Source organism: Marmota monax, unplaced genomic scaffold (assembly GCF_021218885.2).
Source record: "Marmota monax isolate L192 unplaced genomic scaffold, Marmota_monax_Labrador192_F-V1.1 WCK01_AAM20220418_F8-fsc00081, whole genome shotgun sequence".
NCBI classification, from domain to species: domain Eukaryota; kingdom Metazoa; phylum Chordata; class Mammalia; order Rodentia; family Sciuridae; genus Marmota; species Marmota monax.
Window position 1 is genome coordinate 675,054 of NW_026695234.1, and position 16,963 is coordinate 692,016.

At 44.2% G+C, this 16,963-nt stretch overlaps 1 protein-coding gene across 17 annotated transcripts in view; it reads right to left on the reverse strand.

The window, feature by feature from the left end:
- Positions 1–16,963, reverse strand: part of Gramd1b (GRAM domain containing 1B) — a 237,581-nt gene that overhangs the window by 85,043 nt on the left and 135,575 nt on the right. The window contains exon 1 of one of the 17 annotated variants that reach the window (XM_058577138.1): positions 4,430–4,815. The exons of the other annotated variants lie outside the window; for them this stretch is intronic. Coding sequence (XP_058433121.1) covers positions 4,430–4,452 — 23 coding nt within the window. The 5' untranslated portion in view covers positions 4,453–4,815. Of the gene's footprint in view, positions 1–4,429; positions 4,816–16,963 lie in introns of those variants that run through there. 17 annotated transcript variants of the gene reach the window in all.

Genomic DNA, 16,963 nt, shown 5'->3' on the forward strand with positions numbered 1-16,963 from the left:
CTTGCAACCCACCTTCAGGTCCACATCAATAGCTGGGAAGCCTGGCTCTAAGGGAGGTGTGTGGGGGCCACATCAGGGCTCTCTCCTCTAAAGGAAACTTGTTATGCAGAAAAAAATCTTGGAGAATAGATATGGGCTATATAAACAAGAACTGGAGAAGTAGCAGAGCTCTGTTTACTAATAGATTTTAAGGGAACAAGAATAATGGACATAAATTGACCTTTGGTGTCAATCAAATATGGCTGAATGAACATTAATAGCCCTGAAATATGGAGGGGTGTGCAAAAGTCTGGACTCTATCCCAGTCACCTGGGAAAAAGACAAGTAAGTTCTCACACAGCACCGTCTTCCCAAATAAACAGTGTGGAAGTAGCATGATTTCTCACTCACCCGCTCACACACAGATAGAAACTCAAAATTAATTCCTCTCATCTGGGGACTGAGGCCTCACCACCTGAGAAGTGCCAGGAACTACACACTTTCCTAATTCTAGATTTTAATTTGTTCACAAAATCAAATTCTCCTGGTATACTGACTTTTCCTGGAGGTCTATTCCAGCCCTTGGGCTCTGTGGAGAGTGCACCACCAAGCCCAACAGATGTGAGAACCAGAAACACGAGAAAGAATCCAGACAGATGTCACTGCAGTCTGCTGAGGCCTGTGGGGGACAAAGCAATCTGTGGAGGAAAGCAGACCCACAAAATTGGACCTTAGTATTTTAGGATCTGAAGCTCTACAGGAATTGGGCATATCTTCACATCGCCAAAAGAGGGGGCGGAAATCAAGTAGAAGTAAAGGAAAAGTGAAAATTTTTTCTAAAGAAAAATTGGCTGGGTGCAGAGGTGCATGCCTGTAATCCCAGCTACTTAGAAGGCTGAGGCCGCAGGATCACAAGTTGTTTGGGACCAGCCTTGGCAACTTAGGGAGACACTGTCTCAAACAAAAAGGGCTGGGGGTGTAGCTCAGTGGTAGAGAACCCCTGGGTTTAATCCCCACTACCAAGGGAAGGAAAAAAAAAAAGATTCTTGGCTTCTAAATTGCCACCTCCTCTCTCAGCCTCCTCTAATGAAACTCTTACCTTGCTCACCAAATTACCAGCAGATGGAATCACTGAGACTCTTTTGATACAGCCTAATGCCCTGCCCTAATACGGAGGTCAGCTTGCAGAGAGACTTGTGTATCACCGTACTACAGCCACTTGTCAATCAGACATATATCACGATCATCTTCATCCAAAAGCATCACCTGCAATAAGTGCATAACTCCACACAGTACAGTGTGAATGTTGTGCAAAGAATAGCCTTTACTTATCCAATTGTCCAGCATTTAAGCCCACTTCCTTCATGTGCCAATCACCCCAAGTCTTTTTTCCTGCACTAGCTGAAATAAATTTCTGGAGTGCTTGTTGTTCACTGCACTTATCTGCCCCTTAGCACTTACTGACTTGTGCTTCCATATGTTTATTTGGGGGAGGGAGAAAGGGTGTTCCATCTGTGAGGCTACCAGCCCCTAGAAGGCCAAGGCAATATCCTCACATAGTTTTAACTCCCACAGTACCTAGGCAGAGGGCTACAAATAATAGAAACTTGATGAACATTTGCAGAATTAAAAGAATGGAAGAGCGCACAGATGCATTGACCTTGAACCTGCTCTCTGGGAATGTAGGTCTGACACAGACATACCTTGATTGCTGAGGTGGTCACCAACCTGGCATGAGGGAAGCAACAAGAGTTTGCATCCTAACTTTTTCATGAATTTGTCACATAAACTTAATCAAAACACTTAACCACTCTGTACTGTAGTTTCCCTTGCTCTAAAAGGTAGATACCAGACACTTTGCTGGATTATAGTAAAAATGAAATTAGATAACACATGTCAATGCACTTCCGAGTCTAATTAAGTTACCTAGTGAATATAAGACAAAGAGACAGAGCAGGGGAAAGTCAGTACAGAGTATTCACAGAAGTCAGTACAGAAGGGGAAAGGTAACCAAGAGCAGGTGATCAATTGGGGGAAATTACCCTGTTGCAAATCCAAAGCCTGATTCTTATCTATCTGCCCTCACACAGGCCACTTATCCTCACTATCTCACCTTCCCCACTGTAAAATGGTAATCTTAATCATAATCCAGCAAGTCCCATACTAATACATTCAAAGTGTTGAATATGATGCTTGCCACATAGTTAAGTATCAATAAACATTAGTTGTCACTATGCTTTTATTCTCAGCATTACTTTTTATATCACCAATGCATGATAGGCATCAAAGAACTGTATTTAGAAATGCTTTCAAACATTAAAAAGCTCATGAACCCCATCCTCTCCTATGCAGGCAGTATTATCCAGAACATGGTTGCCAATATATTCAGTCATCCCTATTGGAAGAGTTGGTGATACCCTGACATAGGATGCCACCAAAGGGAACCAGCCACATTTCAAACAAAAATATACACAACAGGACTACCAGGGGGCCAAAATGAACAAACATCTGTACTTTAATGAGACTGTGGGTCATGAGGTCTAATAGTATGCAGGAAAACATAAATGACAAAGCCCCTGCCCCCCCATTTGGTCTGGCTGAAAAAGATAAGGTTAGACCAGTTAAAGTCCCCAGCTTAACACCACTCTCCTTGTTGAAATGCATCAAGAAAAATTCAAGGCATGCTTTTAAAGGCAAATATTTCTGCATGTCCCTGAAAGACCAATGAAGGCTTAGGCGAGAAGCCTTCTGTGTTAAAGTGATGTCTCATCCTGAATGACAGCCAAACTACCCCTCAACCCCAAGCTGGGTGTGCTGACAGCAAAGGAAAGATGCCCAGTGATTTCTGATGCAGAGCCCAGTGTCCCTGCTCTCTCAGCAGCACCTTGCTTAGAGGCCTCAGCTTGACTCTCCTGAGGGATGAAGATACAGCTCTAGCTACTGATATGGGCCGAGTTCCCAGTGGCAATGGACCCTGCTAACAGTTTGCAACCCAGCAGGCACAGGGCACTTGGCCCCAGGAAAGTAAGGATCTGAGTAGCTCTATCTTTCTCAAACTCAAAAAAGCGAGTACGCCTTCAGAACAAGAATTAAGACCATGTGTGATATTAGAGGCTGAGAAGGAGTTATAGTCTAGATGGGTACAAGTGCTCGCCACTTCTCAGGGACTCACAGGTCTTAAGTGCTAAGCTTGCAAGAACTTAGCTCCTCCATTTGCCTTCTGCAAAGCACCTTCACAAGACTCATTAAGATACCCTCTTGCCTATAGGAGAGTCAGACCCATTCTGTCAGTCTATAATGTAGGGTAGGAGTTTCGCAAAATCCAGATGTGACCTACAGCCATGCTAGGACTCCATGTCTTAAACTGCTTGATACCTCATCCCTGACTGAAAATCCACCTGCCACCCAGAGAGATGCCCTACCACCACCCCAGCTTGGACTGCCAGCTGCAATGAAGGGAGGCGCATCCCTGCAGGGAGCTCTCCCAAGCTCATTCTCCTCCTCCCACTTTCCACCCTATTCAAGGAGAGAAGTCTCCCTCCCCAGCCCAGGAAGCCTTTTTCCTCCTAAGGGGGCCTTCAAGGCAGCTGCACATGGTGCCCTGCAGGGGTACCAGATTCCTGGTAGGACAAAGTTTTCCAAGCAAAATCTACAGTTCCTCAACCAGACAAAAAGCCAATTCACCCACCCATCTGGTCCTTAGTGGATCAAAGAAGAAGAAGAAGCAGTAAGGATTTTATTTTTAAAATGGAAGGTAAAAATATTCTGACTATTTCTGTGGCTAGAATATAGCTACCCGCACACCCCAAACAAGAAGCTCCTTCAATGTTCCAATGTGAAGTCCAGGAAGAGGCTTGCAAAGCCCCTAGGCCTGTGCTTTTGCTGGACAGAGTGGGTGGCCCATACTCCTTTGGAGACCAGACATCCTAGAAGATGAAGTCTGGCCCTTCTTACTCTCTCCTCAGAGACATGCCTCCAAGAATGGGCAGAAGTTGCCCACTGGGCTGAGGATGACCTAAGGATCTATAATGAGATAGGATCCCTGGGGTGTCAGTCAAGGGTAAGGAGAGTGCAATTGTACGTTGAGCCTGCTGCAGATGCACGAGGCTGGGAGAGGGACCTCTCTTTGTAAAAAAGTTCCTTCTGTGCGCACCAGCCCTCAGGCCCCTTGAAGTTGGAAACTCTTTTCAACTGCAATTAGATTCTCTCCTCAGCCCCCATCTTCCACAAAACCCCTACTCCCAAGATGCTGACAGAAAACACTAGAGCTACACAGAAGTGAGGGAGCTATGGTGAGTACCCCAACTTTGTACCATGTGTCACCCCTGGGTGACCTGTTCAATGAGACTGGTCTCTCTGCAGGAGACCTCTGGAGGGGGTCAGGTTCTGGAGGGTGCACAGGGTCACAGAGAGATGGAAGAGGAAGGCACCTTATCCCTCCTCCACTTACCAGGAGAGCTTGAATCCTTTCATTAGTACAGTCACGATAATCCACTGATCGTGTCCTTAGCATCCCTGTTACAGCTCCGGAGGTCCCAGGACATATTGGAAAAGATGACGAAGTCCCAAAAGAACAGAATCCCATGTAATGTGACTTGAACACAGAAAGAAAAAGGAGAAAAAGAGAGGGGGGTGGGGGGAGCCAGAACTACTGCTGCTGCTGCTGGTGCTGCTGCTGTCCCCACTTCCCCCTCTCCCGGCAGAGAGCTGGGCTCCGAGGGAGGGAGGTGAAGGGCAGTCTTCTGCAAATCCAGCCCGGGGCTGGAGCTGCTGAGCTGTTGCTGCCACTGCCAGCTTCTGAAGAGGATGGGTAATGCTGGCAGGGCTGCGCAGAGCAAGCCCTGGAGTTGCCGGCCACAGGGAGGCTAGCCGGCCACCCACCCACCCTCACCTCATACCAGCCTTGAGCAGCCTTGGGGAAGGAAGCCAAGGAGAACCTGGGAGGAGGAGAGCACAAACCTAGCAGAACCTGCACCTCTCTTCCCCCAGGCGGCGGCTCCCGCAGCTCCATATAATCTCCTAATCAATGCAGTACCCAAGCAAAGCACTGCCAGCCACTTCCGCCCATTTAAAGACACAGCACATGTTTTGTCCGGAGATGGGACAGATCATCGGGGATGAGTTGGGAGTGGGGAATGCGGTGCCAGGAAGGAAGAGGAAAGAATCAGAAATCTCTGAAGGGAACATTTCCATAGGTAAGCCCTAATGGGTTTAAAACATCCCACCCCTGGCAGGGAGACGAGCCTGGATCCCAGGTCCTTGCACGCCTCAGGAATCCTAAACTGAGCAGAGCCAAGAGGCAGCTGGTGAGTGCCTAGGTGTCCCCAGGTGGCAGCACAAAACCACCTTAAATAGAATTCTTACCCTTTCCCCAGTGAGGCAGGAAGATCAGCCCACCAGCCCAGCAGTGAGCTTTCAAGTGGTTTAAGCAGGTGGCACACACAGTTCTCTTCCCCTGCTGGGGAGATTGCTGAGAATACCCAGTGCCCGGTGAAGCAGCCACTTTGGAAGTCAGGGCAGCACCTTCCACCACCGAGAACCAGGAATCTTTTTAAGATGGCCATGAAAGCCCATTTTGGGATTAAACAATACTTTATCACCAATATGAAGATCTAGACCTGGCACAGCACCAAGAACTGGGATCTTCAGCTTTACCAGGAACACACAATTCACTGAAAAGGGGGAAGAGGCTCCTAACCCTAACCCTCTAAGCTGGGGACCAGGCGTTCTAGCACCAACTTCCCTAGCTGTGTGATTCCTTTTTGTCCTTCCCCACATTAGTGACTATCTGGGTCAGTAATGCGGATGGGTGACAACGAACAAAGAGGAGATTAATTATGAAATAGCAACCTTCAACTGAACCATAATAAAGCTCTTTCCCTGAAACTGGCCTCAAAACAATCTACAGACATCTATGTGTCGCATGCACATCATCCATACTTGACTTTCTAAGGTGATACTCTTAAAACAAAAAGCAGACCCAATAATAAGTCATCGTGCTTGTAATTGCTTATTATCTGCCTCCCTCTTTGGGGAGGGTAAGCTCTATGAAGACAGGGACTGTGTATCATGTTCAGTGCTACATCCTCACAGACTGGGAGTGTCTGCATATGGCAGGGGTATCATAAGCAAGCATTGTCTTGAAATGACCTTATTCAAACTGAACTAAAATACTGCAGTCTCTCTCCAGTGTCCAGATGGTCCAGAAGAAATGCTCTTTAATGTATACTGAGCTTTCAGAGATGAACTCTCAAAGCAGCCCTGGGCTACAGAGTTACTCTCCATCCAAAGTTCCAAGCCAGACAACACTCATATGCTTCATTGCACTTATGAATATACCTGCAGTTATGTTTTTAAAGTCTATACACAGGTCATACCTTCAGTACAGGGTTTAAAGAGATGCACCACGTCCCAAAAGTGCATAGTGTTGTCCTTTCTGACCTAGAGGATCCACTCAATGGAACCCCTAGGTTGTACTATCCAGCCCCTGGGCAAACCCCCTAGGCAAACATTACTGATAGTATTCCAGGTAGAAATATCTCATCCTGGTCCACAAACTGCTCCAATCACAGGTGACGCATAAAACCTGGATCAAAGCTTTCCAAGCACTGGGTTCAATACTCAGCACCATATAAAATAAAGGTATTGTGTCCATCTACAATTTAAAAAAATTTAGAAAAAAAGAAACACCCTCCTTTGCAACTACTAATCAGCACATTAAGGGCTCAAGACTTGAGGCACTGTGCTAAGCATTTTACATACATTATCGCATTTAATCCTGGCATCCGTATGTCGAGGTAATAATCATCATGACTTTGCAGATAATGCAGCTGAAGACCAAAGAGGGTAGTGTCTTGATTTGTCTAAAGCCAAACAGCCAGCAAGCTGCAGGTTTGGGATTTGAATGCCAGCTCTAACTCCAAATCCAATCACTAGGTATGTGTATTTAAAACAAAACAAAACTCCTTCTCTATTAGACAAGCTGATTTATTAGAGCTCAAATGATCCCAGGACAAAAAGAATCCAATGCAACAGGCAAGACAGGGACTAAGTCAAGGCAGACTCTTCCCTTACTGGGGAGTAGGCTGATTTGAGTGATGGAGTGGTGGTGGTGGTGTGTGTGTGTGTGTGTGTGTGTGTGTGTGTGTGTGAGAGAGAGAGAGAGAGAGAGAGAGAGAGAGAGAGAGAGAGACATGGAGAGGAAGGGAAGCAGAAGAACTTAGTGGGATGGGAGACAGTTACTTGTCTCGAATTCCCCTTGGTTCTTTTCTTGTTTCAAAACAAGGACCTCTCATACATATCTGGAAACTGACTCCATATCTGCAGTGCATAAAGAAAATCTCAAAATATGATGGAAACGTGGCTCTGAAGAGACATGGAGCACAATTTGGCTCCATGTGAAATGGAAAAATGCTCCTCATTTAATGTGTTTTTCCTGTTTTCTCACAGACAGTGGTCTGTCTGTATAGTTTGGGAAGTTCCCTGACTGGCTGGTGGTACACTGTGAGCTCTGGCATAACCTCTGGGAGCACACACACAGCTTCTCCTGCTTCTGCTGGTTGGTTCTCTGCAATCTGGCTCATCCTTGATATTCATATTTCAGGAAGGACACAAATTATTTAGAGAAAGCTAGACTCCAAAAAATCCCATGTCTGGCAATATGGCACATAAACTAGATAAAATAAAACAGAGCCAAAAAGGAAAATCTTTTTAAATGCTTGACGTATAGCAGGGCCCAGTGGTGCATGCCTATAATCCCAATGACTCAGAAGGCTGAGGCAGGAGGATCTCCAAGTTCAAGGCCAGTCTGGGCAACTTGGAGAGACCCTCTCTCAAATAAATATAACTGAAAAACAAACAAACAAAAAAAGATGCATCTAGTGATGTAATTCTGTGGCTCTGTAGTAGAACACCACTAGGTTCAATCCCCAGTACTGCAAAAGAAAAAAAAAAGTGATGTGGTATCAAAAAATAAAATAGGGGGGGCTGGGGTTGTGGCTCAGCGGTAGAGCGCTCGCCTCGCACGTGCAAGACCCTGGGTTCGATCCTCAGCACCACATACAAAAATAAACAAGTGAAATAAAGGTGTTGTGTCCAACTATATTAATAAAAAATAAATATTAAAAAAATAATAATAAAAATAAAATAGGAAAAGAAATACATAGTTTTAAAACACAGTGATGGCAGAAACCAATAAAACTGGTGATGAGAGGGTTAAAAGGAGACTGGCCTCATCAAGAGGACCCTGGTGAGCTATACCCTCACTGCAAGGATGAACTTGAAAGAAACTCACAAATGCTGCCCAGGAACTAAAAGGAAAATTGCCCGTCCTTAACCTTGACACGGAATAAAGGAAGAAAATCAATCTCCCTTGGTAATTTATAATCACAAACTGATCCTCACACCAACTATGCCTGACTGTAGCCAGAGAGTTTCCTAAACAACTCACAAAAACCCAATATCCATGAAAGAAAAGAAATATAAATTAAATCATAATAAAAATTAAGAGTTAATGTTTATTCAAAGAAAAAAAAACAAGCAAAGCTTTTCTGGGAGAAAATATTTGCAACACGTATTGAGCAAAGAATTCACAGGGGTTTCTAAACATTCCTTTACAGCCAGGAGAAAAAGACATTAGAAAAAATAGGCAAAATATTTGAATATGTGCTTTTAGAAGAGGAAACAGTCAAGAAACATAAAAAGATGCTCGGCTTCATTAGCACTGGGGAAAATAAAAATCTGGAACTCCAGTATGTGCCACGTCAGACTCATCTGATTGGTGAAAATTTGAAAGTCCAACCATATCAAGTGTTGGAAAGGAGCTGGTGGCAGTGTATATCGGTCCAACTACTTATGAAATCAACAGGAATTATGAAGTTGAACAGCTGTATCCCCTAACACTGTCAACCTTTCTACCATACTACTGCCCTAACTGAAGCAACTCATTTTAGAATACATGAGAAACTTTACACAAAACTCTATCAAAACAAAATAAAAAACCTGTAAACTAATCTCTATCAATTGAAAGGATAAATACCATGTGATTTGATCATCCAGGGGCCTATGCAAGCTACACAAGCACTCTACCACTGAACTACATCCAGCCTTCTTATTTTATTTCGAGACAGGGTCTCACTAAGTTGCTCAAGCTGGCCTGAACTTTCAATCCTCCTGCCTCAGCCTCCTGAATACCTGAGATTACAGGTTTGCACCCCAATGCTTGGCAACTTGCAGTATTTCCTTTAAGTAGAATGGTATCCAGCCCTGAAAATGTACAAATCACTGTGACATCACATGGAGTGAAAGAATCTCAGAAGCCTAAAGTTGAAGAAAGGTGGGGAGTCAATGAAGAATAGAGCATGTCCATACATATATGAACAAAGAAAACTAATGCTTATACTCTATATCCATAAGATAAGAAAGTGAGGGAACAACCAAGTCTTTCAGAATGGTGTTAGCAGGACAAGTAAGAGGTATGCCAATATTTGTCATTTTTAAATACTTTATACATATTTTATAGCTTTTCCTTTTTTTGCTTCCTAATCAGAATATGACAATAAGCAAAATTTCTGCCTCGTTTTAAATTCATCATTTGTATTTTAGAAATATCTCAAATTATTTTGCATCTGGTTTGATGAAAACAATCTTAACATAAACAATAACCAGAAAACAATTCAACATCAATTTCTATCAACTTGATGAAAGAGGGGAGGGGAGGAGTCTACTCATAAGTATGTTTTATTACCTGCATTTTCAAAAATCTAAGTTTTGGGATATGGCTCACGGATATTGACTTGATATTAATATAAAGTTGGTTTGTGTCACTCTAAGTCTCTGGTTTCTTCCAGATTTTACTGGGTTTGGAGAGAAGGTTGAAAGTTCCTTTTTTATTTCAATTGCTTTGGCTTTTTCTTGACCTCCTAGGAGCCTTAAGGTCTCGCCCACTGTGGTGCTGTTCTTTTCCTAATCCAACAAAAACAATCATTGGCATTTCTTGCTTCATCCATAAACAGGGACTTGAATAGTGAGAGAGGTTACCATTCAACCAGAGCAAACTGCTGGTGATGTCCTACACCACCCAAGACCCCTCTCTGGTCAAGGCAAATCTGGAAGCTGTGAACCTAAACCTCCAGTCCCACTGGGCAGAACCCAAAGGAGAATTCAGCCCTCCCGAATCCCATCCTCCCCATCTGGGGTTCTTGCCACCAGTGGAAATTCCTGACTCCTCATGACCTTGGTTGGTAAGTCACTCCAAGCCTCTGGCTCCATATCTGGAGCAGAAAATGGACAGCATGACCCCTGAGGCTCTTCCATCTCAAGTTCTCCGGACTTGGTGCTGCACTCACTCTGCCCCTTCTCTGGAGGAGAGCAGGGCTGCAGCAGCAGGGCAGAGCTGCATGTCTCTAGTTGCTGGCAAAACTGGGGCAGAGCGGTGCTGCAGTCACACGCTGGGGAATCAAAGCTCCAGGCTCAGGCAGGGGAGTCATCAGGCGTGGAGAGTGTTATATTTAAGGAGCATTTTGGAGGTCAGGAAGCAAGCTAGAGAGGAGAGGAGCAGCGGGGGAGGGCGCAGACTCCTAAACACTCCATTTCAACAACAAGCCTCCTCATCATCTCCTAGCCAGAATCCTCTTCCAAACTCCAAAATGCAGTCAATAGAGGCTGTGTGAGGGGCCAGGCAGATGGCCAGGGCTGCACCGATCAGGTGCTCCCCACCACTTCCCTGTCCCCTCCCTTCCTTCCTCCCTCCCTCAGCAATCTCCTCTCCCCACCCTCTGCCACTATTAGTCACTGGCTCTGGGGTGACAGTGTAGGCTGCAGGCATTGGCCTTGCCTTCTGGTCTGTTCATCTGTGTCAGCTCCCAGCTTGGAGCCTCCTGAGTGAGCCCCTCCCCTTCTATTTTTCCTACCCTGTGCAGCACACTCCTGCCCTGCAGCTTCACCATCCCAATGAAGCAGCACTGCACAGGAGGGCCAGCACCTGGCCGCAGAGCTGGCAGGGGCAGGCAGGCTTGTGGGTGGAGCAAGAAGTGCTGTTTCAAGAATGCCTCTTTCTGCCACTCAGACCCCAAGGATTTACTTGGGGTGCTGGAATCTAAACAAATAAAAAAGACAGAATCCAACCTTCTTTGCCCCTCCTTCACAATCTGCTAATCCAGAATGTGCCTTCAGGCAATAACAGGATGAGCAAAGTCAAAACCAGACTCTATAATCAGCTTCATTCTGACTTCAGAAAAGCAGGAAAGAGAAGACAGGACTGAAGCTCTGGGGGCGTTCCACAGATGGGTATCACCATCCCTCCATCCCGTAAACTGGTTGCACACACGTGATGTCCTGGGATTCTCAGTGTTATGGGCCAGGCTATCTGGGCAATGATCAAACAGGCTCCATTTTGCCCTGAGACTTCACGTCATGTAAGAAACGCTTCTCCCATGGGAAGCCCCACCTCTGTATTCACCAAGAGTTGCTTAACATAGCATGTTTGGCAACACAAAATGGCAAATTCTCATACAATGTAAAAGTGTTCTCTTTTTGGTTCCCATTTTTCTTGGACAATGTACCCTATCAGAGATTGACTGTCTAGATGTTAGTAACCATTCTTTAACTTGTACTCAACTAGGGACGATTTGGTCCACTCCCTTTTCTACTTATGATCTTGGATCTCATGATCTAAATGATTTGTTTATGATTTTGAATCATAACAACAGCCACTTGTGCTTTAATATGGTTTTGGACTATAAAAAGGTGTACTCAAACCCCAGGAGGGGGTCGAAGGGTGTACACTTGCAGCCTACCCCTTGGCCCACCAGTAAAGCTTCTGTCTCCTGCTTTAAGATCCACTTGGTGATTTATTGCAATCTTGCCTTAACAACAGCAACCCAGTAAAGTCCTGAGACACACTTAACAAAAGAAGAAACTAAGGCGCAGGTACCACTAGCCCATCGATAAAGTGAAACAACCAGCCCTCCTTGGGATCCACAGGTTCCTCAGACAAGGATTCAACTAACAGTGGATGGAAAATATTTGGGGGGAAAACTGTGTCTATACTGAAGACGTACATACTCTTTTTTCTTGTCATTAGTTCCTAAACCATACAGTAAACAACTATTTACATATAATTTACATTGCATTAGGTATTATAAGTAACTTAGAGATGATTTAATGCATATGGGAGAATGTGTATAGGTTACATGCAAATATCACACAATTTCATATAAGGGACTTGACCAATTGTTATATCTTCAAGGCATCCCAGAACCAAATCACCATGAATACTGGGGAATGCTGCATTTGGTTCAAAGAGTAAAAACAAAATAGTTAAGTATATTGCTAAGGACCACAGGACGTCTCGCCCAGTCTAGCCTGGGGAACTCTTCTTTTGCCAGGCCATACGTGGTAATTATTTCCAACACTCAACACAGAGCCCAAATAAGACTCTCTCTCTCCCTCATTGAAGCAGCTCTTGACGCTCCTCTTCCAAAGAGACTTCCAACTTGATGATAAATTTCATTGGCCCATACCCTGTATGGTGATGGACTTCCCCTCTAGATCCTACCTTCCCCTTCCCTTTCCCCTCCAAAATCTTTCCTGGCTTCCTGAATGCTTGGCTGCCTGCTCAGTGCTGGTTTATCTGTGTCCTGGATCAAAGACCTCCTCTGCTGATAAACAGAAGGGCAGCCCCTGGGAGGTGAGCCCAACTGCCAGAAAGATACACACGCCCCAGAAAACCCCACCACCGCCCAGGAGAGGGAAAGGCTGCCTGATCCACTCATCATTTTAATTACACGCATAACAGAAGAAGACGTCTCTCCTGCCAGATGGAAGAGAAGAGGCAGATTTCTAATTACCCCCCTGCTCCTCCTGGCTTATCCTCAGGAGAAACTCAGGGTGACTGATGAGGTTAGGGACCCAGGAGAGTGCTCAGGTTCTCCCAGGAAGGGAGCACCCACACACCCACAGCCAGCTGCCTCGTGCTCTCCTCCCACTGTGTGGGGATTTCTCCTGTTCATCTAAGTTACATGTGAGTATTACCGTGAATAGAAAAAAAGAAAAAAAAAATGGATGAATTGAGTATTACTCATTTAACAGTAAAAGTCTCCTGGCCAAGGACACAGCAAGAATCTATTGTTGGCAGAGAAGCTACTTGCTGGAATGACAAGCCTAGAAAAACCACATTCTTAACTGACCGGGGAATGACACCAGTCCCTGATTTGGAATTAGACTTGAGTTCAAATTTATACTTACCAGCTCTGTGACCTTGAGCAAGTTACCTCATTTCTCCAAGCCTCAGCTCCTTCATCTATAAAAGGGTGACGATGACGCTACCAGGTTGTCAGGAGTCAACATAATAGCAAGTAAGTGCTCAGTACATTTTAACCATTTTTATAGTATTTCCAACGAGTGTCCACAAAACCATGCTACCTGCTACAAAAACCAAAGACTCCATTTCTATGCATCCGGATCTACTTTTTCTAATTTTTCCTATTTTGCAGGTGATTTTTTTTTAAAATCATTTGGGTGTGTGTTATTTCTGTTAGATTAGCTAACTATTTATTCAACAATATTTATCAAGTGCATAGTATGGTCAGGACCCAGGCAACTCATGATAATATTTCAATAAATCCAAGGTCCTCCTTGCTCTCTAGAAACTTATAATCTAATAAGGAAGACAGACATGGGGATTAATTAAGTATCATAAAATATAAAACAATAATTTCCAAAGAGAGGCATATCTAATCAGGACACACTGCCCCTGTATTTCAAAACGAACACAGGTTTATAAACATGATGCTAATTTTTTTTATCAGCTGACAAGCAATGGTGAACATTCTCAGCCTACACTATGTCTGTGATAACTATTTTCTTTTTTTTCCACATTTTTATTGGTGCATTATAATGCAATAATTATTTCTTGATTAGTCTGGTCTTAACACAAAAGCATTAGCCAGAAATGGCATCCAATATTTGTCATCATGCTTTACGGAGACAAGAACTTCCTATTTGCATGACAGGTGTCCAGAAATAGTGCCTTCGGAACATATTGCTACTATCACTGCCAATAAGTGCAGGTTTATTTGGATGGAGCAGAATGCATCTAATGAGTTGGGTTTTGAAAAATTCACTTTTTTCCAGTAGGGGGTTTTCTCATCAGCCCTCAAGGTCGGGGGGGGGGGGGAATGCTTACAGGTATTTCAGAGCCTGAGACCCACTTCTGAAATCCTCTGAACATCACAATATTACAACTGAAAAGAGATTGGCATGTCATGAGTAAACCTAAGAGTTCAGCTTCCATCTGTCTTGTGACCTTTACCATTCAGTAATGCACCTGTGCCTTCTGCACTAAGCCACCAGCCACCTTTAATGGCCCAGGGGCACCCAAGTGCTGGTGTAGAGCAAGATGAAGTTTTCCCATGATTCCATGATGAATTGGGGAAAATTAGGATGACGAGGTAAGTTTTCATAAAGCTGTATATTGAACTTTGTTTTCCATAGCATGTCCTTTTTACATTTTGTGTTAAAATGTTCTTTAAATGTAAACAATGATCATGGCTGTTTTTAGTTTAGTTCAGCTATCTTTTATTTGTAAAATGAACATCTGGTAATTCTGGGCTCATCTACCATTTTTAAATTTCTCCTCAAAATTCAAAAATCCAGACTCCTCCAGGAAAAGACTTTCCTCAGTTCTAAGATCTCTCTTCCACTGTAGGGAGAGGGCAAGTGCTGAGATGCGGTTACCCAAAGAGCTTCATGCAGCTAGCATTTGTCTTTTGATGGTCAAATGGTTCACAGAAGTCGCTAATCTATTGGTGAATGTTCTAAACACCTTGGAGAGAGGGTGGTGACTCCCAAGTATATATGTGAGTCTACTACCATTCCCCTAACCTCAAACACAGGCTTCTTTTCTTGTTTTTCTTTCTTTTTTGGTACCAGGGAGGGATTGAACCCAGAGGCACTTAACCACTGAGCCACATCCCCCCCACACACACCTTTTTTTTAAAATTTGGGACAGGGTCTCACTAAGTTGCTTAGGGCCTTGCTAAATTGCTGAGGCTGGCCTCGAACTTGCAATCCTCCTGCCTCAGGCTCTGGAGCTGTTGGGATTACAGGTGAGTGCCACCATGCCTGGCTCTCAGACAGATTTCTAATTGTCCAGGAACTATGTCACCTATCTGTCTCATGGGCACTCAAAGCCAGACTGAGTAATGAAAACTGCTCACTGCCCCACTGCATCTCCTGTATTTATCTCAATAAACAACACCACAGCTACCAAACCACCCAGTCAAAAACTGAGCGCTCACCTTAGATTGGCTCTAATTAGGGACTCAGGTCGTCCCTAAGTCATCACTTAATTAGGTGCTAAGTCCTATCAGTCTAGTCCCCAGCTAGTTTATTTCCTCTCAGTTTTCACCGGCCTTTCACTTCTCATTTTTCCATTTACATTTGGCCTTACTCTCTTCTATTTGTTTATTCACCAAGTATTGTAATCTATCATATGCCAAGTAAATGCTAGATGCTAAGGTTTCCATCAACTAACAAACAAAAACACACATCTCTTGTCCTCAAGAAGCTCACTGTCCAATACAAGAACACAGACTTGTAAGAAAGAAAAAAATATACAGTGTTGGAGGTGGAGCAAAATGATGAAATTATCATCCCATATTTGTCTACTTTTGAACCTGAGGACACTTTCTCAAAGGCAGATCTGATTATACCTTAAAAGTCCTCCCATTGTTCCCAGGACCTTCGAGTCTCTATGGCACAGGCTTTCCTGGCCCCACTTAGGTTTCTTGTTCCATCTTCCGCATCCCATCATACCCGTGCATCCTAATCCCCGTCCTTCCACAGTACTAGTGGCCTGGACTCTGCTGATTCCTACCTCCCTCTCCTGTCCAGCGGACCTCAACACCAGCAGCCACCATGCGGTGAGCACCCATGGGTGGCATTTTGCCTAAGTCATCATCTAATCCCTTCGATGACTCTATTGGGTCATGATATGCTCATTTACAAAAAAGAAAAATGAGGCAGAAAAGGCTGGGATAACTAACTCAAGCTCACAGAGCAGACAGTGACAGAGTCAGCATTTGAACTCAGAGATGGTCAACTCCACATCACAGATAGGTCCACTCTCCTTTCTGGTCCCCTTGATAAACTCTCAAATCAAATGTCATTTCCCTGACAAAGCCTTTCATGGCCTGCCCAGTCAAGTAATGCTTCAGTGCTTCCCGGTGACCAACACCTCTCTACCTGCCCTTATTACCTTGGGCCGCCATAATTTGTTTACCTGTCTGTCTCCCCCAAGAACCCAGGAGCACCTGCTCACAGTGATTGTGTGCTGTTCATCTCTAAAACAGCCACACTTAACTCTGCTGGCATAAAAATCAGCATTTAATCAACACTTGTTGAATGATGGATTAATAAATGCTTCCCAACCTCTTTTTGCAAGGTTGAGGTAAAACTCTCAAGACACAATTGATCATGTATGTATCTTAACAGTCAGATCAGGACACAGATGGCCCCATCTGAAAGTACGACCTTTAAGAAAAGAAAAAGAAAAAAAAAAAAAAAAGGACAGCGCTATGGGAATGCAATAATACGCCTCAAAATGCAGATTCCCAGAAACACAGTCACATCTCCAAAGTCCTCCAAGGACTGAAGAGAAGCTAATAGGGAGTATTGTCACCAAGAGTGGTCATGCCTCCACCAAAGATATTTAATTCTGGGGTAACTTAACCTGGGACATTGGGGCTAAGGGAAATGATGGGAGCAATAGCTTGGAAATAAAAGAGGACCAGCAGGCAGGGGAGATGCATTTGCATTTGCATGTATTTAGGCATTTAATAAAGGATATCCAAATTATGCAAATGACTTACTAGTGAGTCACAATGCAAAATTTAACTTAACCCTGTTGCTGCTTTCACACATTCACAGGAATCCAGTACATCAGCTATAATGTACAGCTTTGCTTTTGTACCTGGGTTTCAGA